Raw genomic sequence first — 24,078 nt, 5'->3', positions numbered from 1 at the left:
ATTTCACATGAGGTTTAGGGCAACACGGTGCACAGCGGTAGAGAGTTGCTGCCAGCAACATCTGCCAGATACCGCGGGTTTCGTCCCGACCACGGGTGCTGTCTGTAGGAGTTGTCGTACATTCTTCCCCGTGACCTGCGTTGTACGATGTATCCCCGGGTGCTCCGGCTTTCCTCCACCATACCAAAGACGTTCGTTTGTAGGTCATTGGCTTCTTAAAATTGGTAAAATATCCCTAGTGTGGTGTAGGATATCTTAAGGGCCTGTCCCACTAAATGGGCGAGTCTTTGATTTTTTCGCTGACTAACAGCATCATTCACTGACGTATCAGGTCACTGAAAAATATGCGACGTGATGACGTATTGACACCCGGTATTTTTTCAAGTGTCGCAACATTTTTTTTGTCGCCACTGGATTTTGAAATTTTCAAAATCTTTTGGCGACACTGATATGACGCTGGCAGTCGTCAAGGAAATCTCCAAGTGGGACAGGCCCTTTAATGTGCGGGGGTCGCTGGTCGGCATGTTTCCGAAGGGCCTGTTTCCACCCCGTTTCTCTAAACTAAACTAGACTTTGGTCAAAATAACAGCAACGCACAAACTTTGACGAGCGTCGGGATAGACGCAATGATGACTCAGATTCAGATTCAGATTCAATTTTAATTGTCATTGTCAGTGTACAGTACAGAGACAACAAAATGCATTTAGCATCTCCCTGGAAGAGCGACATAGCAAATGATTTGAATACATAATAATAAGTGTCCGGGGGGGGGTGGTGATTGATGGCAGTCACCGAAGTACGTTGTTGGAGTAGAGCGACAGCCGCCGGGAAGAAAGCTGTTCCTCGACCTGCTGTCCGGTTCGGCAACGGAGAGAGACCTGTAGCGCCTCCCGGATGGTAGGAGGGGTAAACAGTCCATGGTTGGGGTGAGAGCAGTCCTTGGCGATGCTGAGCGCCCTCCGCAGACAACGCTTGCTTTGGACAGACTCAATGGAGGGGAGCGAGGAACCGGTGATGCGTTGGGCAATTTTCACCACCCTCTGCAATGCCTTTCCTTCCGGTCGGAGACACAGAGCAGTTGCCATACCATACTGTGATGCAGTTGGTAAGGATGCTCTCGATGGTGCAGCGGTAGAAGTTCACCAGGATCTGAGGAGACAGATGGACCTTCTTCAGTCTCCTCAGGAAGAAGAGACGCTGGTGAGCCTTCTTGATCAGAGTTGAGGTATTGTGGGTCCAAGAGAGGTCATCGGAGATGTTGACTCCCAGGAACCTGAAGCTGGAAACACGTTCCACCTCCGTCCCGTTAATGTGGATGGGGGTGTGCTTGCCGCCTCTGGACTTCCTGAAGTCTACAATGAGCTCCTTGGTCTTCTTGGAGTTAACTCTGTTTGACACCCAACTCATGACTCTGACTAAATCAACAGTTCTTTGTGTGGCATGGTGGCTGAACAGGGAGTTGATGAATATAACAAGACGGCTTCAACAATACTGATGAGCTAACATAAAATCCAAATTGTACCAGCCAAGCGGAACTCAACTGCTATTCCCAGAACTGAATTGACATAAGAGGCGGCACAGTGGCAAATGGGATTGAGCTGCTGCCTTACAGTGCCAGAAACCTGGCTTCAATTCAGACCCGAATGAATGAATATTGTCACAATAGACAATAGGTGCAGGAGTAGGCCATTCGGCCCATCGAGCCAGCACCGCCATTCAATGTGATCATGGCTGATCATCCCCAATCAGTACCCCGTTCCTGCCTTCTCCCCATATCCCCTGACTCCGCTATTTTTAAGAGCCCTATCTAGCTCTCTCTTGAAAGCATCCATCTGCAATCCCTTATTATTACATTGGGAGAAAATGGTGTGGAATTAACATCAGGCTAATTTATAGTTTGAATTTGATCTGGATTTACATTCAGTTTGGATGGCAAGGACGAGTTGGGCCGAAGGGCCTGTTTCCATGCTGGATGACTCAATGGCCCTAGTTATCACTGTGAAGCTCTCTCCATCAACAAAAGAATTGTTGAAATAGGTGGTTTGTAAAGAGATGCGGGATGTCTCAAATTTGATCTCCTTGACTTGGACCACCCAGGATGAATGATTGGTGGCAACTGTGCAAATATCCATCCTCTTTGTTCGGTGTCTCCACCTTCGGTGTAAAACGGGCATCTGCAGTTCCGTCCGACGCTCTTTGTTTCAGCTGCTGATCCGTCGAAGAAAAATCAAAGCGAATTCCTGTGGGCACTTGAATACGGCAATGTCGGCCATCAAAACTGTCAAAAACAAGCATAGAATCAAGGAAGTGCAGGAATGTTTTTAGACCAGCACAGTGGCATAGCAGTGGAGTTGCTGCTTTATGGACCTGTCCCACTTAGGTGACTCTTTAGTGCTTCTTCTTCTTGCATATGGCGTACACAGCCTAAAGTTGTAGGACAACTTGTTCTATTTGATCTTATTTGATTGTGCACACCTGGTTGATTGCATTCGTCGAAACTGGGCGGACCACGTGAAGGTTACAATCTCCCACCCCGACTCTTTAGGCGGTTGCCAGGGACTAGTTTTAATGGAATTCACGTACGACACCTGGAGCCAACCTACGTCAACCTACGACAGCAAAAAATGGTCGCCACTGTTGCTGAAAATGTTTCAACATGTTGAAAATTTTGCAGCAGCCGTCTATAGTCGCCCAAAAGAAATCACCAAAGTGAGACAGGCCCATTACAGCGCTGGAAATCCGGGTTCGATCTTGACTACGGGTGCTGTCTGTACGGAGTTTGCATGTTCTCCTCGTGATTGTGTGGCTTTTCTCCGTGTTTCTCCCACACTCCAGGTTTGTAGGTTAATTGTCTTGGTATAAATGTAAAAGTTGTCCCTGGTGTACAGGATAGTCCTAGTGCCCGGGGTGATCGCTGGTCGGCGCGGGCTCGGTGGGCCGAAGCTCCTGTTTCCGAGCTGTCTCTCCAAAGTCAAATTGAATTCAGTGCAGAGGAGATGGTGAACAGTCTTCAGTCTGACGAAGGGTCCCGATCCAAAACGTCATCTGTCCATTCCCTCCCCAGATGCTGCCTGACCCGCTGAGTTCTTTGTGTTTTGCTGGAGAACGGCCTATACGGCCGCCTCTATCATTCATTTTTCTGTGCTTTATCTGACATTGTGTGTGTTTTTTTTATTCCACGCAGGCACACCTTGTAGCAGCTTTTGAGCAAAGCTTAGCGAATATGACGGGGAGGTTACAGAGCCTGACGATGACGGCAGATCAGAAGGTGAGTGTTTTCACAAGTTCATAAGTGATAGGAGCAGAATTAGGCCATTCCCCCCATTACATTTACTACGCCATTCAACCATGGCTCATCTTTCTCTCCCTCCTGACTCTGTTCTCCTGTCTTCTCCCCATAACCCCCGACCATCAGGTAAGTTACTTACCCTTATGCATTGAGAGAGGTGTCCTGCTATGGTTAAGTTACTCGATTTACAACTAGAGTTTTCAACTATTCCTCTGGGGCCACGAGTGTGAATCTCATCACTAACTTTGGGTGGCGCAGCGGTAGAGTTGCTGCCTTACAGCACAGGAGACTCGGGTTCCATCCCAACCAGGGATACTGTCATTACGGAGTTTGCACGTTCTCCCTGTGACCTGTGTGGGTTTTCTCCAGGATCTCTGTTCCTCCTCCCACACTCCAAAGACATACAGGCTTGTATTCAGATTCAGATTCAGATTCAGATTCAGATTCAATTTTAATTGTCAGTGTCAGTGTACAGTACAGAGACAACGAAATGCATTTAGCATCTCCCTGGAAGAGCGACATAGCAAACCATTTGAATAAATAATAATAAGTGTCCGGGGGGGGGGGGGGGGGGTGGTAATTGGCAGTCACCGAGGTACGTTGTTGAGTAGAGTGACAGCCGCCGGAAAGATGCTGTTCCTCAACCTGCTGGTTCGGCAACGGAGAGACCTGTAGCGCCTCCCGGATGGTAGGAGGGTAAACAGTCCATGGTTGGGGTGAGAGTAGTCTAATTGGCTTCGGTAAAATTGTAAATTGTCCCTGGTGTGTGTGTAGGATAGTGTTAATGTGTGGGGATCGCTGGTCGGCACGGACTCTGTGGGCTGATGGGCTTTTTCCACGCTGTATCTCTCAACTAAACTAAACTATCCTACAAACAGCACCCCTTTTTAAAAAATGTATTTCAGTGTTTTTAGTTTATTATTATTGTCACGTACCAAGGACTTTCCTTGAGATTTACCATATACTATGGAAAGTATTTGTTCATATATTATGGAGTTGATGGTTGGGGCAGATATGATATTGACGTTTAAGAGACTTTTGGAGCCATTGATGTGGGTATGCAGGTATTGGTCAGATATGACAGTAGACAATAGGTGCAGCAGTAGGCCATTCGGCCCTTCGAGCCATTCAATGTGATCATGGCTGATCATCCCCATTCAGTACCCCGTTCCTGCCTTCTCCCCATATCCCCTGACTCCGCTATCTTTAAGAGCCCTATCTAGTTCTCTCTTGAAAGTATCCAGAGAACCTGCCTCCACCGCCCTCTGAGGCAGAGAATTCCACAGACTGACAACTCTGTGAAAAAATGTGACATATGAATTATGTGCCGGCAGATAAGAGTTGGTCTTAGCATCATGTTCGGCACGGGGATTGTGGGCCAAAGGGCCTCTTTCTGTGCTGTACTATTCCATGTTCTATGCTCTATTAATAATTATATGAGTAATATTTTATTAGCAAGGTGCTAAATAATGTGCAATGTTATAGTGGACGTTGATTTCTTGAAACAAACAGCGGAGTGCAGAGAGTGTGCGCCAATGTGATTAAGGGTTTAATGCATGTGATGGTGGCAATTTCCTGCTGTGTTTTGATGTATGCGATGAACTTTTTCATCTTTGCCATTATTTATTGCAATATTCAGGATTCTGAACTTAACGAATTGAGAAAGACCATCGAGCTGCTGAAGAAGCAGAACGCTGCTGCCCAGGCAGCGATAAACGGAGTCATCAACACACCTGAGCTCACCTGTAAAGGTAAGATCATTCTGCTGCATTAAAGACAATGGACTTTGGCTGGATGTTTAAGAAGGAACTGCAGATGCTGGAAAATCGAAGGTAGACAAAAGTGCTGGAGAAACTCAGTGGGGTGCGGCAGCATCTATGGAGCAAAGGAAATAGGCGACGTTTCGAGCCGAAACCCTTCTTCAGACTTTGGTTGGAGTGGACAAGACCGGACGATTTTAACCACCCGACTACCCCGACCCGCTCCGTCACGCCAGCCGCTTCCCGTCCGAGTTACCAACATGGGACGAAGGCAGGGGAATGGGATTAAGAGGGAGAGATAGATCAGCCATGATTGAATGGCTGAGTAGATTTGATGGACCAAATGGCCCAATCCTGCCCCTATCGCTTACAGTATGACTGTGATTTGTTCACTCCAGGAGGCGGCAGCTCTCAGTCAGCAGATCTAAGGATTCGCCGGCAGCATTCATCAGACAGCGTGTCCAGCATTAACAGCGCCACCAGTCACTCCAGTGTGGGCAGCAGTGCGGAGGTCGACTCCAAGAAAAAGAAGAAGAAAAACTGGGTACGTTTATAAACCTTAACTCGATTTCTGAAACACATTTCCAGCCCATGTACTCCCAGCTCCGTTCAAATTAACACCTGCTTTTAATTAATTAGGACTTAATTAGGATTGGAGAATGGAGGTGTTTTGTATTGCCATCTAACGCAAGGGCGACACGGCGGTGCAGTGGTAGTGTTTCTGCCTCACAGCGCCAGAGACCCGGGTTCGATCCCAACTGCGGGTGCTGTCTGTACGGAGTTTGTACCTTTTCCCCGTGACCTGCGTGGGTTTTCTCTGGGAAGCTCCAGTTTCCTCCCACACTTCAAAGACATGAGGACATCTAAGGAGTAGAATGAGGCCATTTGGCCCATCAAGTCTACTCCGCAGGTCTGTAGGTTTAATTAGCGTGGCATAAACGTCAATTTAGGAGATTGAGGGGGGATCTTATAGAAACTTACAAAATTCTTAAGGGGTTGGACAGGCTAGATGCAGGAAGATTATTCCCGATGTTGGGGAAGTCCAGAACAAGGGGTCACAGTTTAAGGATAAGAGGGAGGTCTTTTAGAACCGAGATGAGAAAATCATTTTTTGCACAGAGAGTGGTGAATCTGTGGAATTCTCTGCCACAGAGAAGGTAGTTGAGGCCAGTTCATTGGCTAGATTTAAGAGGGAGTTAGATGTGGCCCTTGTGGCTAAAGGGATCAGGGGGTGTGGAGAGAAGGCAGGGATGGGATATTGATTTGGATGATCTGCCATGATCATATTGAATGGCGGTGCAGGCTCAAAGGGCCGAATGGCCTACTCCTGCACCTATTTTCTATATTTCTGTTTCTAAATTGTCCTGAGTGCCACCGTGCCGACTAGGGAGAGATTCCTGTGCTTTTACTTCGTATATGTAACTGACCCTACACAATTCAATGCTTTTAAGACCCTGGCTAAGCAGTGGCTAAATGTACTGCCCCCTGCAGGGATCTGTGGCATTTTAGGCAAGACATTCTATTGAGCCGTAAAACTGTTTTAGAACATTTTATATTAAAATAGCTATTTTAAAGAGAATACGAAAAGACACACAAAGTGCTGGAGGAACTTAGCGGGTCAGGCAGCATCTCTGGGAAACATGGATAGGTGACGTTCTGGGTCAGGACCCCTCCTTCAGACATCCTCGATTGTCTGAACAAGGGTCTCGACCAGAAACGTCGCCTATTTCCTTCGCTCCATAGATGCTGCCTCACCTGCTGAGTTTCTCCAGCATTTTTGTCCACCTTCGATTAGAAACCTCCCTTTGTAGGTCTTCCAGGGCACAGAATTGAAAATTGAAAATCTCCCTCTCCACTCCTATGCACAACCCTTCTGTAAAAAACCCCACCCCACTCAGACAGTACAAGGCCTTATTTACAGCACTGGTTCACATTTGATCCCAGGGATGTGTTAAGTGGGCAGGAAACTGGAATATTATGAAACAAGACTCAAGAAAGTTCAGAGGCCAGGTTCCAAAATATATACACAGCCGGCAAAGCCATTTGTAGGAACAAGGAACTGCTGATGCTGGTTTAAACAAAAAAAAAGACACAAAGTGCTGGAGTAACTCAGCGGGTCAGGCAGCATCTCTGAGGAACATGGATAGGTAATGTTTCAGGTCGGGACCCATCTTCAGACTCGGACACCAAAAAGCATCCTCTTGTACACAAAGTGGGAAATAATGCACGAGAATCCATTTCTTTATACAAGTAGCTGTTAGATTAAGTGTTATCTGTGGGCAGCTTGTTGTAATTGCGAGCCGAAACTTTTGTAAAACTTTGTGCTGGGCTGTGAGAACCAAGTATGTTATCTTTGATATTTATGTTACATCTGAAATTTCAATTGGCTGATGTTCATAAGTTATTCGAGCAGAATTAAGCCGTTCGGCCCATCAAGTCTACTCCGCCATTCAATCACGGCTGATCTATCTTCCCCCTCTCATCCCCATTCTCCTGCCTTCTCCCCATAACCCCTGACACCCGTACTAATCAAGAATCTGTCAATCTCCGCCTTAAAGATATCCATTGACTTGGCCCCCACAGCTGTGTGTGGCAATAAAGTCCACAGATTCACCACCCTCTGACTAAAGTAATTCCTCCTCATCTCCTTTCTAAAGGTACGTGCTTTTCTTCTGAGGCTGCGGCCTCTGGTCCTAGACTCTCTCCCTCCAGTGGAAACACCCTCTCCACATTCCCTCTATCCCGGCCTTGGATATGACATTGTAATAGCCCTGTCCCACAGTGCGAGTTCATTCCAAGAGCTCTCCCGAGTTTAAAAAAATCAAACTCATGGTAAGCACGGAGAATGAACGTAGCGGGTACGTCGGAGCTCGGGGACGTCTCTTAGCGGCTCGTAACGCTAACGGCAGGTACTCGGGAAGACTCGCTAACGGCAGGTAAGCACGAGAAGACTCGTGAAGATTTTTCAACATGTTGAAAAATGTCCACGAGAGCCCCGAGTCCCGACAAGTGGCCATTACTGTAAATCTCCGAGGTCGAATCAGGGCAAACTCGGGAGAGCTCTTGGAATGAACTCGTACCGTGGGACAGGGGTATAACTATGGACATCAGCATTTTGACTCAAACGAGGTTTCACTATAAGAAAGGTTAAGTTTTGCTCTGACCTTGCTGTACATCATTTAGTTCAGGACCAGCCTGTGTGCAAACCAAACATAAAATGCTTTCAGTAATAACTAATAGACAACTTAGTTGCCAATAGCATTTATTTTGATGTTTGTATTATAAGAACTATTCTGATTGATTGGAAGTGTAGCTCTCACCAATTGAAATAATGGTCGGATTCCGTGACACGACTTTAAACAGCAAATCACCTGTTCATTTTGCTTCCCGTATAACAATTGGTTCACAACTTAAGAGCTGCCCTTTCAGCTTTGCCGTGAAGAAATGCCAAAAAAAAGATCGCCACATTTTCACCGGCGGCATGAAAAATGCAATCTCCCACTGGTCTGGTTTGCTTGGTCACCAAGAGCCACCCTTACCATTTGGCATCTCTTTACCAAAAGCACTTCGACTTTGTATCAAAAATTAAAACCAGTTTTTGTTGTGTTCTCTTCTCTTTCCCTGTGCTCGCACAACTACACGGCAGGTATATGAGGTAAGTATGAGCTTGTGCTTGCCGATCACCTTCAGTCTAATATGACACAATCTGCCATTGTATCAGTCAAGGAACAGCTGCTTACCAAGATGGCCCCCATGTCATGTACCATCCCATTCTACATAAGGCAGCATGGTTTGATTCTAACGTGATCATTTCAGATATGTATTTTGACAATAGACCATAGGTGCAGGAGTAGGCCATTCGGCCCTTCAAGCCAGCACCGCCATTCAATGTGGTCATGGCTGATCATCCACAATCAGTACCCTGTTCCTGCCTTCTCTCCATATCCCTTAACTCCGCTATCCTTAAGAGCTCGATCTAACTATTTCACACCTGGAGCCTCAGCTTTATTCAAGGGACTCTGTGTACCCACTTTGTACCCCCACCTATCCCGAACCAACGATGTGGTGTTATAGAAACATAGAAAACATAGAAAATAGGTGCAGGGGTAGACCATTTGGCCCTTCGAGCCTGCACCGCCATTCAATATGATCATGGCTGATCATCTATGATAGGATATTAAACCCAGGAGTTGTTTCAATGCCAGACAGGCGCCAATTATCATATTTTTACCGCAAACAGAACAATTAAATTGAAACAATGAAAAAGGGCAGCAGAACAGGTTTGCAAACGCATTACTCGTGGATGACATAATCAACCAAAGAAAGTTCAACAAATTTAAAAAAACAACAACCCTTTTTCGTCAGAGGATAGTGAATCTGTGGAATTCATTGCCACAGAAGGCTGTGGAGGCCGTCACCAGTGGATATTTTTAAGGCAGAGATAGATGGATTCTTGATTAGTGCGGGTGTCAGAGGTTATGGGGAGAAGGCAGGAAGGTGAATGGGGTTAGGAGGGAGAGATAGATCAACAATGGTTGAATGGCGGAGTAGACTTGATGGGCCGAATGGCCTCATTCTACTCCTATCACTTGTGACCTTATAACAATATTAGTGGGAGGAAAATGCCCGAAGTCCCACATGCAACCAAGATAGTCTGTAGCTTATTCGATGTTCATTGTGTGTCCCAGAGCCTGGCGGAAGGGGTAGGGCAGCACTGTGGCGCAGCGGTAGAGTTGCTGCCTTACAGCGTCTGACACCCGGCTTTCATCCCGACCACGGGTGTTATCTATATGTGGAGTTTGCACGTTCTCCCTGTGACAGCGTGAGTTTTTTTCCGGGCTCTCCAGTTTCCTCCCACACTCCAAAGACGTTCAGGTTCGTAGGTTAATTGGCTTGGGTAAAGTTTTTGTAAATTGTCCCTAGTGTGCAGAATAGTGCTAGTATACAGGGATTGCTGGTCGGGTACGGACTCCGTGGGCCGAAGGGCCTGTTTCCGCGCTGTATCTCTAAACTAAACTAAAATAATTTTTTTTGTTCCTTGATTAAAGATGATAAAAGATAGAATGTGGTGATTTGTGTTCAGTCACGGACACAATTCAAGCTATGTCGAATGAATGAATGAATGAATGAATGTATGATTGAATGAATGAATGAATGAATGAATGAATGAATGAATGAATGCATGAATGAATGAATGAATGGATGAATGTATGAATGAATGGATGAATGTATGAATGAATGAATAAGTTTATTGGCCACGTTTGCACACATACAAGGAACCAGGGGAAAACTCGGGAGAACTCTTGAATTACCTCGTACAGTGGGACAGGCCCTTTACTGGATTCTCAGCTGTAAAACAACATCTCAACAAATCCCAGTCTCAATTAATCAATCAATCAATCAACCTTTATTGTCATCTTGCAAGCAACAGTTGTACAGTGCAAAATGAAAAGACGTTTCCCAGGGAATAGCCGACCATCGCACATGAAATTTAAAACATTTCACATATAATAACACTAAAAACAATCCAGTCCCTGATGGAACAGTATAAATAGTTAAAAGCAGGTAAAACACAACGTTAACATACAATAAACCAATCATAAAAATGTCCGGGGCAGCTGATTTGAGTGGCCAGTGCCAGTTATTAAAGTGTCCGTGCACACACAATAAATCCCTTCAGCGTTATCATTGTTTATATTTGCCAGTAAGTAGCTTTAAGCAAAGTACAACTCACACGGGAAGAATCCATGTCTATATTGGCTAAAAGATGTGCATAATTGTCACATACATAAATGTTCGAAGTGAAAGTGATAAGAACAACTTTTCCTATTAGGAATGTTGGACAATGCGTGCCAACTGTCCACACTCTCCTTGTATTACCACTCTGTGAATCCTGTCCATGTTCCATTTATACAAATGTTGGCCTTTCAGTTCTGCTTGTCTTTTGGCCTCTGTTGCAATGTGCTCCCCCTACTGATGTGCCTTTTTGGCCTGGCTGGTAAACATTACAAATTTAGCGTTTAGTTTTTTATCAGAGTCACGTTTACCAGCTGTTTGTCTGCCTTCCAGTAAATGGCACAGGGATGCTTTACATCAATTGAAACAAGGCAAACACATAAGGTAGAGCAAAGAGGTTTAAAAGCGTGGGGTGATCCCATCGGGATAATGAGACCTCATGGCATATTGGATTTGGCAACATTTTATTAGAGCACTTTACCAAACATTTAGACAATAGGTGCAGGAGTAGGCCCTTCGAGCCAGCACTACCAGAAAAGGATAGAAATGGTGATAGAATAGTTTTGAGGAATAAGTTAGCTGTCTGGGATACTGCATTAATGGAACCGGTCATAGATTCATGCAGCACGGAACAGGCCCTTCAGCCCAACTTGCCATGCTGACCTTCGGCCCGCTAGCCCCACCCACCCACTTGCCCCCTGCTTTCCTATCCTTGCCCTTTTAATTGCAGTTATTGTACAGCCTCAACTACCTCCTAGCAGCTCCCATACACCCATCCCACGGAAAAGTTGCCCCTCAGCCTATTAAATCTTCCCTCTCAACTTAAACCTTTCCTATCCACCTCAGTAAAACTTGAGCAAATATCTTTTAATTGCAGTTATTGTACCTGCCTCAACTACCTCCTCTGGCAGAAATTTCTTCTTGTAACATTCCCATACACCCGCCACTCTCTGCATGGAAAAGTTACTCCCTATAGGAGTAGAGTTGGGCCATTTGGCCCATCGAGTCTACCCCGCCATTCAATCATGGCTGGTCTCTGACTCCTAGTCCCGTTTTCCTGCCTTCTCCCCATAACCCTTGACACCCGTTCTAATCAAGATTTTGTCTATTTCTGCCTTAAAAATATCCACTGACCTGGCCTCCACAGCCCTCTGTTGTATTCTCCTGCCTTCTGCTCATTACCCCTGACACCCATACTAATCGAGATCATATCGACCTCTAAATATCCATTCACTTTACTTTGCTTGTAACGTTCCACAGATTAACTACCCTCAGACTCAAGAAGTTCCTCCTCACCTCCTTTCTCAAAGAGTGCCCTTTAATTCTGAGGCTTAGACCTCTGGTCTTAGATTCTCCCACCAGTGGAAACAGCCTTTACATGTCCACTCTATCTATGCCTTTCATTATTCTGTTTTAGTGAAATAAGTTTCAATGAGGTCCCCCCACCGAATAACTCTGCTGCAGTTAGTTGGAGCAGTTAGTTGGAGGGGTTCAGCGTCGGCGTTCCACCAGCCCGGCGTGAGGGTCTGAACATCGGGCCACCCGGGGCGGCGACTGCGGGTGCTCGGAAGGCCCCGACCACGGATGAACACGGAGGGGAGGCTGGCTGGACTATGGTGCCTTCCTCACCTTGGTGCCACTTATGTTATGTTGTGTCGTGGACTTTCTGTGTTTGTGCCTTTTTTTAAATTCAATTTCAATTTTATTTTTTATATGTTTTATTATTTATTTATTTATTTATGATACTGCCTGTAAGGGAAATTCATTTCGTTGTCTCAAATTGAGACAATGACAATAAATTTGAATACAATACAATACAATACAAAAAATAATCACATGTAATATCTGCGGAGATTCCATCCACAAATGCAGAGGGAGATTAGCTTGGATAATAACTTGGGCTGGATTTCTGATGGTCATCTTTCAAGGTTGAGGCAAACGGGAGGAATGATGTGACTTTTATCTGTGTCCACTGTAAAAGTGGTACTCTGGCTGCAGATGAGGAAAGCTATAAGACGCTCTTGGTGAAAAATACAACCTATGTTGATTCTGCTTCATGTGCTACATGCCTATATCAGCATGTCCTACACCTCTTCTAAAGTTCACCTGCATTTTCTTCATTTGAATGAATTTCAGTGGCAAAGTGGTATAGTGATGTGGTTTACATAGAACTATCTACTGGACATTATTTTCACTGCATTTGTTTTTGTTTGACTCATTGACTCCGTGAACTGAGGATTCATTGAATCAATGTGATTTGCTCAGAGATTTTAGCACGTTGATTAGAAGCATGTGGATTTAAGTCAAGGACGTGTTCAAATGTCCGGTCATTTTTAACAGCTCGCGTTAATGTTTGTGTTATTCAGTTAAGAAGCTCCTTCAAGCAAGCTTTTGGCAAAAAGAAGTCTCCAAAGTCTGCTTCATCTCATTCGGACATTGAGGAAATGAACACACCGGACTCGTCCTTGCCTTCCTCGCCCAAGTTTCCACGTAATGGATCAACTCCGTCCACCCCACTGCTGAGAACGTCACACTCCAACTCACTGTATGTTGACAATTTACCTGCAACCAAAAGGCAAACTTGGTCGGATGTGTGGTTACAATCATGTCTAATGGCCATGATTCATTGCAATAGATATGATAGATGTGATTTTGTGTAGAGATGCAGCGCGGAAACAGGCCCTTCGGCCAACCTATTCCGCACACATTAACACTATCTACACACTTTAGGGACAGTGTTTAATTCTACCCAGCTTATCGACCTACAAATCTGTACGTCTTTGGAGTGCGGGAGGAAACCGGAGAGATGTGGGAGAAAACACACGCAGGTCACGGGGAGAACGTAAAAATTCCGTACAGACCAGCATCTGTAGTCAGGATTGAACCCGGGTCTCCGGCGCTGTAAAGGCGCAACTCTACCGCTGCGCCACCGTGCCGCACAAATCTTGCAGCGTATAAGATGCAGCACAATAGGAAGTTTATCGCATCTTTTTATCCCCTAATCTGCATCCTCGAAACCCTGATTTGTAGTAAGAATAAACTATGGTACTTTGTGATGGAGCCAAATAGATCACATGCTGGCAGAGGAGAGCATTGTAACATAGCATCATGTTCAGCACGCACATGGAGGGCCGAAGGGCCTGTTCCTGTGCTGTTCTATGTTCATTCATTTGCTCTCAAGAAAGCCGAGGCATGTTCATAACCTCATAAATTGCAGGAGCAGCATTCGGCCATTCGGCCCATCAAGGCTACTCTGCCGTTCAAGCGTGGCTAATCTACCTTTCCCTCTCAACCCCATTCTTCTGCCCATTACCCCTGATGCCCGTACTAATCGAGGACATATCAACCTCTTCCTTAAAATTATCCATTCACTTTATTTGGCTTGTAAAATGATTCCCCTAATATTCGTGCAGTTATACTAAATAAATAGAGCTATATTATTAAGTGTGGATTCTTCAAGGTGCCTAAAGACCAGTCAGACATTAAACAGATGAGTTACAAGGAACTGCAGATGCTGGATTACAAATTGTATGCATTTAATGACCTTTGCATTTGCTGAATTTGATAAATAGTATTTCTTATCTGATTTGCACCAGTATAAATATTATGCCTAATTATAGGATTAACTTGAAGCATTATAATAATAATAATAATAAGAATAATAATTTTATTTATGCACTTTATCATAGTTGCAAAAAGTGCTGTGCATTACTGACAAAAAATGTAATGGAGAGTAATAACTCAAAAGAGTAGGGCAGAATTAATTAGAAGGCTCAGGCATGTAGCCAGGGATACAAGTGTGTCATGTTTATCATCAGATTCTGGTTGGAGATAACTAAGAGGCAAAAAAAACCCCACAAAGTGTGCTGGGAGTAACACATGTGGGTCAGTGGGTCAGTCTGAAACATAGAAATATAATAAATAGGTGCAGGAGTAGGCCATTCGGCCCTTCCAGCTTGCACCGCCATTCAATATGATCATGGCTGATCATCCAACTCAGTATCCCGTACCTGCCTTCTCTCCATACCCCCTGATCATTTTAGCCACAAGGGCCACATCTAACTCCCTCTTAAATATAGCCAATGAACTGTGGCCTCAACTATCTTCTGTGGCAGAGAGTTCCAGAGATTCACCACTCTCTGTGTGCAAAAAATGTTCTCATCTCGGTCCTAAAAGATTTCCCCTTATCCTTAAACTGTGACTCCTTGCTCTGGACTTCCCCAACATCGGAAACAATCTTCCTGCATCTAGCCTGTCCAACCCCTTAAGAATTTATTTACTTACTTTTGTAAATTTCTATAAGACCCCCCCTCAATCTTCTAAATTCTAGCGAGTACAAGCCGAAGAGGGTCCCGACTTGAAACGTGGCCTATTCCACGTTCTCCAGAGATGCTGCCTGACCCGCTGAGTTTCTCCAGCATTTTTGTCTACCTGCAGTGAGGGGAATAGTAATTGTGTGTTAGCTTTCATGCTTTTGGACTGAGCGAATAGCGATCGTTGACTGTGGTCTCCCCCCCACCACACCCCCCCCCCATGCATGTCGTACAGCATCTCAGACTGCATCGACGGAGAGGCTGAGACCATCATGCAGCTGCGAGGCGAGATGCGGGAGAAGGAGATGAAGCTGACCGATATCCGTCTCGAGGCTCTGAGCTCAGCGCATCAACTTGACCAGCTCCGCGACGCTATGAACAGGATGCAGGTGAGACGGGCGGGCCTTCACTCTCAGTTTGGTTTATTGTTGCAATACAATACGATACGACAGAACGTTATTTATCACAGGAGGGAAATTAGACAATAAACAATAGACAATAGGTCAATCGGCCCTTCGAGCCAGCACCGCCAACGCCAAATTGATCGGCCACCAGTCATAAAACACTACAAGATACATGAAAATTGAAATTAAAGTGATGAGTGGAAAGGATTGGGGATGTGCAAAGATTGGGGAGGGGGGAGGGGAGTCAGTCAGCCCCACCACAGGAGGGGGAGGAGTTGTACTTTGATAGCCACAGGGAAGAAGGATCTCCTGCGGCGTTCTGTGCTGCATCTTGGTGGAACCAGTCTGTTGCTGAAGATGCTCCTCAGATTGACCAGTGTGTGGGAATGTTACAAAATGTTGAGATTTTAAAAATCAAGCCTGTATGTAATTTATCCTCTCAGATAAAGCACAAAAAAAGCTTTAATATTTACCTAATTCACTTTCATACCTCCAGTATTAAAAAAAAGTTATGGTAATTTTCATACCTTAAGACCAGGGAGAAAAGTTAGTTCGACTCCAGGTTAGTATTGTATATGTAACTCATTTGCTTCCACTTTTCCACTTCTATATCCATTTTTTCTGGTGACCATGTTTCAAGGAGAGAATGATTTTTATGATCAGGTGGGGACTACTTACCTTGTCCTCCTGGATTTGCATGACGTGCTTTCTTCAGTCTCTCTACTCTCTCGTTGCCATTTATCACATCTCTGGAAATTGTTCTTTAGTCTGAAGAATACTCTCAAACCGAAACTAGGTTTATCGACCAGAGAGCTAGATAGAGCTCTTAAAGATAGCGGAGTCAGGGGATATGGGGGGGGAAGGCAGGAACGGGACACTGATTGGGGATGATCAGCCACGATCACATTGAATGGCTGTGCTGGCTCGAAGGGCCGAATGGCTTCCTCCTGCGCCTATTGTCTATTGTCTGTTGAAACAACTCCCGTTCCTTCTCTCCAGCGATGCTGCCGGTCTCGCTGAGTTACTCCAGAATTTTGTGTCACTCTGGGCAACATGTTCGGCACAGGCATTGTGGGCCGAAGGGCCTCTTCTTGTGGTGTGCTGCCCTGTTCTACGTTCTAAATCACATCTCTGAGAAGACCACCAAAGTCACACTAGCTGCATTCTGCAATGATGGTATTACAGTTTTCAATCTAATCTTTTGCCAGCGGCTCAGATGTTAATGTTAATGTTGCTTCCCCCATTGACCTGCATCTGCTCCAGCTCTGCATGCCTGAAGCTGCCCCAGGGAGACATCAGCAGTATGTTGTACCTCAGCCAACCTGGCCTGCCCATTCATGCATGCAACTCGTTCCCAAATGCATCAGCGTCCTTAATGTAAGGTCGTCTGAGAGGCGGAGGGTGTGGAATTATTTTGGCCAGAGGACATTTGGGAACGCCCGCCACGATTGAGTGGAGCCCAGATTTTTCCCTCAGCTGCACTTCCATGGGGGGGAGAAGACATATTGAGGTTTGTTCTCCAGCCGAGAGCACTCGACAGAGGAGTGCAATGCAACAGGGAGTATCTTTTTGGACGGCTATCTGCACAGCCATTGTTTTAAGAATCAGTAAAACCCCTGTCCCACAGTACGAGTTCATTCCAGGGGTTGTGACATGACTTCAGAATTAAGGGACAGAAGTTTAGGGGTAATAGGAGGGGGAACTTCTTTACTCAGAGAGTGGTAGCGGTGTGGAATGAGCTTCCAGTGGAAGTGGTGGAGGCAGGCTCATTGGTATCATTTNAAAATAAATTGGATAGGCATATGGATGAGAAGGGAATGGAGGGTTATGGTATAAGTGCAGGCAGGTGGGACTAAGGGGAAAAAAAAAAAAAATTTGTTCGGCACGGACTTGTAGGGCCGAGATGGCCTGTTTCTGTGCTGTAATTGTTATATGGTTATATGGGTTCTCCCGAGTTTGCCCTGATTCGAACTCGGAGATTTACGGTAATGGCCACTCGTTGGTATTCGGGGCTCTTGTGGACATTTTTCATCATGTTGAAGAAATCTTCATGAGTCTTCCCGTGCTTATCTACCGTTAGCGAGTCTTCCCGAGTACCCGCCGTTAGCGCTGAGACACGACCCCGAGCTCCGACGTACCCGCTACATTCATTCTCCGTGCTTACCACGAGTATGATTTTTTAAAACTCGGGAGAGCTCTTGGAATGAACTCGCACCATGGGACAGGGCTTTTAGGAATCAGAGGTGGGCCGTCAGAGAGAGAAGGGGAGAAGAGGAGACCAGCGGGGGGAGAGGAGGGGGAGGGGAGCGGAGGGTGGACCTGGAAGAGGCCCACCAAGAACGAAGAGGGGCCAGTAGACAGGACTGTTCAGTGAACTTTTATAAGTTAGTCGGCACTGAAACGTGGCAACACTTGTCTACTGCCCAGGTGAGGTCTGCTGTACGATATTACCAGCTTGTACACAACACAAAACATTTTGCTGCCCCTAGGTACATGTGACAATAAAGTATCATCAAATTTCCTTGAATCATTGGATTGAACAAAGTGATTGCTGGAGCAAAGTTTGCACTTAAAGCAGTGAAGGTTTAAACAATCTCAATGCAGATTGACAATCAGCTAACAGCCTGTGAAATCATTTGTAACTTTAAGTTACTATTTCTTTGTAAAGGGCCTGTCCCACTTAGGCGATTTTTTTTGGGCAACTACAGGCAACTACTGCAAAATTTTCAACATGTTGAAAAATTTTTGGCGACAATTTTTGTTGTCATAGGTTGTTTTTGTTGCCAGTTGACTCTGCTTTCTTTAAGAGCCCTATCTAGCTCTCTCTTGAAAGTATCCAGAGAACCGGCCTCCACCGCCCTCTGCGGCATGGACTGGTTGGGCCGAAGGGCCTGTTTCCACCCTGCATGACTTTATCCATCACTCTGTGAGGCTCTTTCTTAATGTTCCAAGATTTCCCTACACAACACATAATGCTGTGTTCATGGGTTGCTATTCAACCAAAATCATCCAGATTTTTTGATAGCATTGCACTTTTCACTGTGTTAATAGTTTTCATTTTACTGCTGTTGTCAGGGATCATGTTTCATGGCCTCGCATTCAATTATCCCGTTGACGTGCAGAATTACCTGAAGACCTGGCCAAGTTTTCTCGAACCGTGCGAATCCGCTGCTGTTTAGGGTGTTGTGCTCATCTGAAATGATATTCCTTTTTGTCAGAAGCAACAAACAAAGATCCTATAGCTCTTTGGCAACAAATGTTCAACTTTGGTCATTGTTCAGACAAGTTAAAGCTTTGAAAGGCTCGTCAAATGAAACTTTTTTTAGAACACACTGCCAGCAGCAATTGCAAAATAAGAGTGTTCTCCTTTAGTTTAGGTTAGAGATACACCGTGGAAACAGGCCCTGCGGCCCACCAAGTCCACGCCGACCATCGATCACCCGTTCACACTCGTTCTATGTTATCCCACTTTCTCATCCACTCCCTTACACACTAGGGGCAATTTACAGAGGCCAGTTAACCAACACGCCCCGCACGTCTTTGGGAGATGGGAGGAAGCCAGAGCATCCAAAGGACACTCTCGCAATCACAGGGAGAAGGTACAAACTCTACCCACAGACAGCACCTGGGGTCCGGATCGAACCCGGACTCCGGTGCTGTGGGGCATCAGCTTTAGAATAAACTGTGGAGGCTAAGTTATAGGGTATTTTTATAGCAGAGGTTGACAGATTGTTAAATGGTACGGGTGTCAAAGATTACATAGATACATAGAAAATAGGTACAGGAGTAGGCCATTCGGCCTTTCGAGCCTGCACCGCCATTCAATATGATCATGGCTGATCATCCAACTCAGTATCCCATACCTGCCTTCTCTCCATACCCTCTGATCCCCTTAGCCACAAGGGCCACATCTAACTCCCTCTTAAATATAGCCAATGAACTGGCCTCAACTACCCTCTGTGGCAGAGAGTTCCAGAGATTCGCCACTCTCTGAGTGAAAAATGTTTTTCTCATCTCGGTCTTAAAGGATTTCCCCCTTATCCTTAAGCTGTGACCCCCTTGTCCTGGACTTCCCCAACATCGGGAACAATCTTCCTGCATCTAGCCTGTCCAACCCCTTAAGAATTTTGTAAGTTTCTATAAGATCCCCCCCTCAATCTCCTAAATTCTAGTGAGTATAAGCCAAGTCTATCCAGTCTTTCTTCATATGAAAGTCCTGACATCCCAGGAATCAGTCTGGTGAACCTTCTCTGCACTCCTTCTAAGGCAATAATGTCCTTCCTCAGATTTGGAGACCAAAACTGTACGCAATACTCCAGGTGTGGTCTCACAAAGACCCTGTACAACTGCAGTAGAACCTCCCTGCTCTTATACTCAAATCCTTTTGCTATGAAGGTTATGGGGAGAAGGCAGGAGAATGGGAGGGAAAGATAGATCAGCCAAGATTGGATGGCGGAGTAGACTCGATGAGTCGAATAAAGTAAAAAAATGTATTGCTCTGATTTTGGTACATATGACTCTCTCCATCTCGCTCCCTTTCTCTCTATATATGTATAGATATATATATATATATGATATTATATATATATATAAGCTGGAGTAACTCAGCGGGACAGGCAGCATCTCTGGATAGAAGGAATGGGTGATGTTTTGGGTCGAGACCCTTCCTCAGATAGATGGAGAAATATATTATATATATTATATATATATATATAATATATATATATATATATATATATATATACACACATGTATATATTTCTACACTGAACTTATTTTCCTCTACACTGAATCATTTCCCTCTGGAAGGCAACTCCGGACTGTCAAAGCTGCCGCAGCCAGATATTAAAACAGTTTTCTTTCCACCAGTAGTAGCTCTACTCAATATCCAAAAATCTGTTGCCTCCTTTTGCTGTGGTATTTTATTTAATTCACATGTTTAATGTTTTATTATTAATGTTTAATGTTTTACCCGTCATTCCTAACTGTCACTGTATGTCATGTTGTCACTTGCGGGTGGAGCACCAAGGCAAATTCCTTGTATGTGAATACTTGGCCAATAAACCTATTCATTCATTCATTTTCGTTTATTACCTTCTTTACATAGTACTATGTTTACATATTCTGTTGTGCTGCTGCAAGTAAGAATTTCATTGTTCTGGTTGGGACATACAGAGTTGCCAAGTAGTACGGATTTTCCGGATTTTGTACGGAAATGCGATCAGAATACGGATGTACGGATTTGCTTTGTAAAAGGCGGATTTTTAAAAAATCAGCCTGAAACCTCCTGTTTCATCTTGCTGGTTAAAACATGCAAGGATATAAAAAGTCATTTAGCTCTAAAAATTATAGCAGATTAAATCTAATAGTATTTTAAATTTCAAGATCTGCATGATTATTTTTGTAAGTTTTGATCTGTCTGTCCCGCTACAGGTTTAAACAGCGCTGTCAGTTGGACGCTATGGGTTCTAAAAAATAGCGCTCCCTGCTGTTGCCTTGACACGTAGCGCTATGGGTCACAGAGGAGAGGGAGTTAGGGGAGGAGCAGGAGAGAGGGGGTGGGATGGAGGGTGGGAGTAAGAGAGGGCGGAAGGAAAAAAGGAAGGAGAGAGGGAGGGAAAGAGGGAGGGGGAGGAAGATGGAGAGACGGAGAGGGAGAGAGGGAGTGAGTGAGGGTGAGAGGGAGAGGGAGGGAAAGAGAGGAAGGAGGGAGAGAGAGCGAGAGAGAGGGAGGCTTCCAAAATGGCTTCTCCATCATCATCTGGTGCTAAAAGCAGGAAGCAGCCGTTCAAACAGCAATATACAAAGAGATGGCAATGAATGCACTAAGGTGCGTGCAAGACATGTCAATTGGTTACAAAGTTATGCATTCTTGAACTCTTTCATGGGTATCACCGCACATAAAAAATAACATTATTTTCAGCAAAATGGCACAGCGTAAAAATACTGATTTCCTCAGCAAAATACTGATTTTCAGGTACTAGAATACTGAAATGCTCTGACAAAACTCGGCAGCTCTGGACATAGGACAATAAAACCCTCTTGGCACTAAACTCTAAACACTCTTGAGATTTTTCTACTGGAGTAGGAAGAGCAACCTAATTCGCTTTAATCCCGAATTTATTTTCTCTTCCAGACGGAAATTGAGAAGCTGAAGGCGGAGAACGACCGGCTGAAGTCAGAGACTCAGGGAACGTGCAGCCGTGCCCTGTCACAGCTCTCCATCTCATCATCCCCACGCCAGTCGCTTGGCCTCTCCGAGCACAGCCTGAACCTGACAGAGTCCAACAGCCTCGGTACGTAACTCAGAGATCACTGGCCCTTATTTGTGGGAAGGAACTGCACCCGAAACGTGTGTGAAGGAACTGCAGATGCTGGTTTAAGCTGAAGGTAGACACAAAAAGCTGGAGTAACTCAGCGGGACAAGCAGCATCTCTGGACAACATGGAGAGGTGACGTCTTGGGTCGGGAGCCTTCTTACATAGAAACATAGAAATTAGGTGCAGGAGTAGGCCATTCGGCCCTTTGAGCCTGCACCGCCATTCAATATGATCATGGCTGATCATCCGACTCAGTATCCCGTACCTGCCTTCTCTCCATACCCCCTAATCCCCTTAGCCACAAGGGCCACATCTAACTCCCTCTTAAATATAGCCAATGAACTGGCCTCAACTACCCTCTGTGGCAGAGAGTTCCAGAGATTCACCACTCTCTGTGTGAAAAAAGTTCTTCTCATCTCGGTTTTAAAGGATTTCCCCCTTATCCTTAAGCTGTGACCCCTTGTCCTGGACTTCCCTAACATCAGGAACAATCTTCCTGCATCTAGCCTGTCCAACCCCTTAAAAATTCTTCAGCCAGATATTCTTATTCTTGTGTGCAAATGTTTTTAGTTCTCAGGGGTAAGTTCTCAGTTCTCTGAAGAGAAGGAATGGGTGACGTTTCGGGTCGAGGCCCTTCTTCAGACCCTTCAATATGTGAACGTATTGTTGTGCATAACTCTATGAACATTAATGTACAATAAAGGGCTGAATATTAAATTAAAAGCGATGTCCTGCAGGGTCCTGTGATGTTTGATGAGACAGAGAGAAGGACATTTGGACCATTTTGTTTGTGTTCACTGCTAACGTTGCATAAATCATTGCAATGTCCCAGTTTTCTCTCAGTCATCTTGCATGTTTCAACTCTCCCTGTTTAAGTTTAGTTTAGAGATACAGCGCGGAAACAGTGTTCTAACCGCGATTGCAACAAACTGTGGACGAGGAGGGATTAAAAAAAGGCACAAAGTGCTGGAGTAACTCATCGAGTCAGGCAACATCTCTGGATAACATGGACAGGTGACGTTTCAGGTCGAGAGCCTCCTTCAGCCAGATTTTCTTATTCATACGTGCAGATGTTTTTAGTTCTCAGGCGTAACCGACGTTAGAATATGAAGGCTAAAGCGGCTGAGTCAGTGGAGTAATGATGCTACTGAGTCTGTAGCTGCAGCACTGTGTTCATGCTATAACCCCCTCACCTAAGGACTCTCTGCCACAGAAGGCAGTGGAGGCCAATTCACTGGATGTTTTCAAGAGAGAGTTAGATTTAGTTCCTAGGGCTAACGGAATCAAGGGATATGGGGGGAAAGCAGGAACGGGGTACTGATTTAGGATGATCAGCCCGTGATCATATTGAATGGCGGTGCTGGCTCGAAGGGCCGAATGGCCTTCTCCTGCGCCTATTTTCTATGTCTCTCGGGCGGTACTCTTGGTGATGGAGGTAAAGATTCTCCAGGTTTGCACCTGTAATGGCATTAACATACAAAGAGAGGTTTGTCAAAGTCACTGAAGGATTTAAAGCCATGTCAGGTAACCTCAAGGTAAAAACAGACACACAATAGCTGATCGGGTAGACTGGTGCATGTTGCCAGAGGTGGTGGTAGAGGCAGATATGACAATGGCCTTTAAGAGATTTTGGGATAGGCACACGGATATGCAGGGATATGAACTATGTGCGGGCGGGTAAGAATTGGTCTTTGCATCATGTTTGGCACAGACATTGTGGGCCGAATGGCCTGTTCCAGTGCTGTATGGATTGTTCGATGTAAGAGGGTGAAAGTTCCTTCATTGAGTCTTTTCAGGACAGAGTTTGGTTAGGCCTGAAGAAGGATCGCAACATTAAGCGTCACCAATCCATGACCTCCACAGATGATCCGTGACCCGCTGAGTTACTCCAGCACTTTGTGTCCATTTTGGGTGGAGTCTTTGTTATGTGAGGGAAACGGAACCTGGGATTTGGGAAAAGGCACAGAGGCGAGTGTTCCAGTCCTGATCTTAGTGAACATTGGAGCACGAGAGTCCAAATATGTTCCTGATTGGTGTTCCATTTCTAATTGGCGTTACGTTTGATCAGACATGCTACTGGAGGACAACGCGGACGGCATGAACCGGAAGGAAAGCAGACATGTGAAAATAGTGGTCTGCTTGCAAGAAGAGATGAGATGGAAAGAGGTATGTACAAAGTTTCCAAGTGATGAAATGTGTAGAAAGGGAACAATGCGTGGTTTATACCGATGACGTTTTGCACTGAAGTTTTGTTCC

The 24,078-nt window shown here is 45.2% G+C and overlaps 1 protein-coding gene across 1 annotated transcript in view; it reads left to right on the top strand.

The window, feature by feature from the left end:
- Positions 1-24,078, top strand: part of nav2a (neuron navigator 2a) — a 572,427-nt gene that overhangs the window by 532,334 nt on the left and 16,015 nt on the right. Inside the window, 7 exon segments of the mRNA XM_055649181.1 lie at positions 3,185-3,268; positions 4,929-5,040; positions 5,448-5,593; positions 13,152-13,330; positions 15,334-15,487; positions 21,639-21,798; positions 23,891-23,988. Coding sequence (XP_055505156.1) covers positions 3,185-3,268; positions 4,929-5,040; positions 5,448-5,593; positions 13,152-13,330; positions 15,334-15,487; positions 21,639-21,798; positions 23,891-23,988 — 933 coding nt within the window.

The sequence above is a fragment of the Leucoraja erinacea genome, chromosome 18 (genome assembly GCF_028641065.1).
Source record: "Leucoraja erinacea ecotype New England chromosome 18, Leri_hhj_1, whole genome shotgun sequence".
Lineage (NCBI taxonomy): Eukaryota > Metazoa > Chordata > Chondrichthyes > Rajiformes > Rajidae > Leucoraja > Leucoraja erinaceus.
The sequence above is the reverse complement of the archived record's forward strand: the minus strand, read 5'-3'. Positions and strand labels throughout refer to the sequence as shown.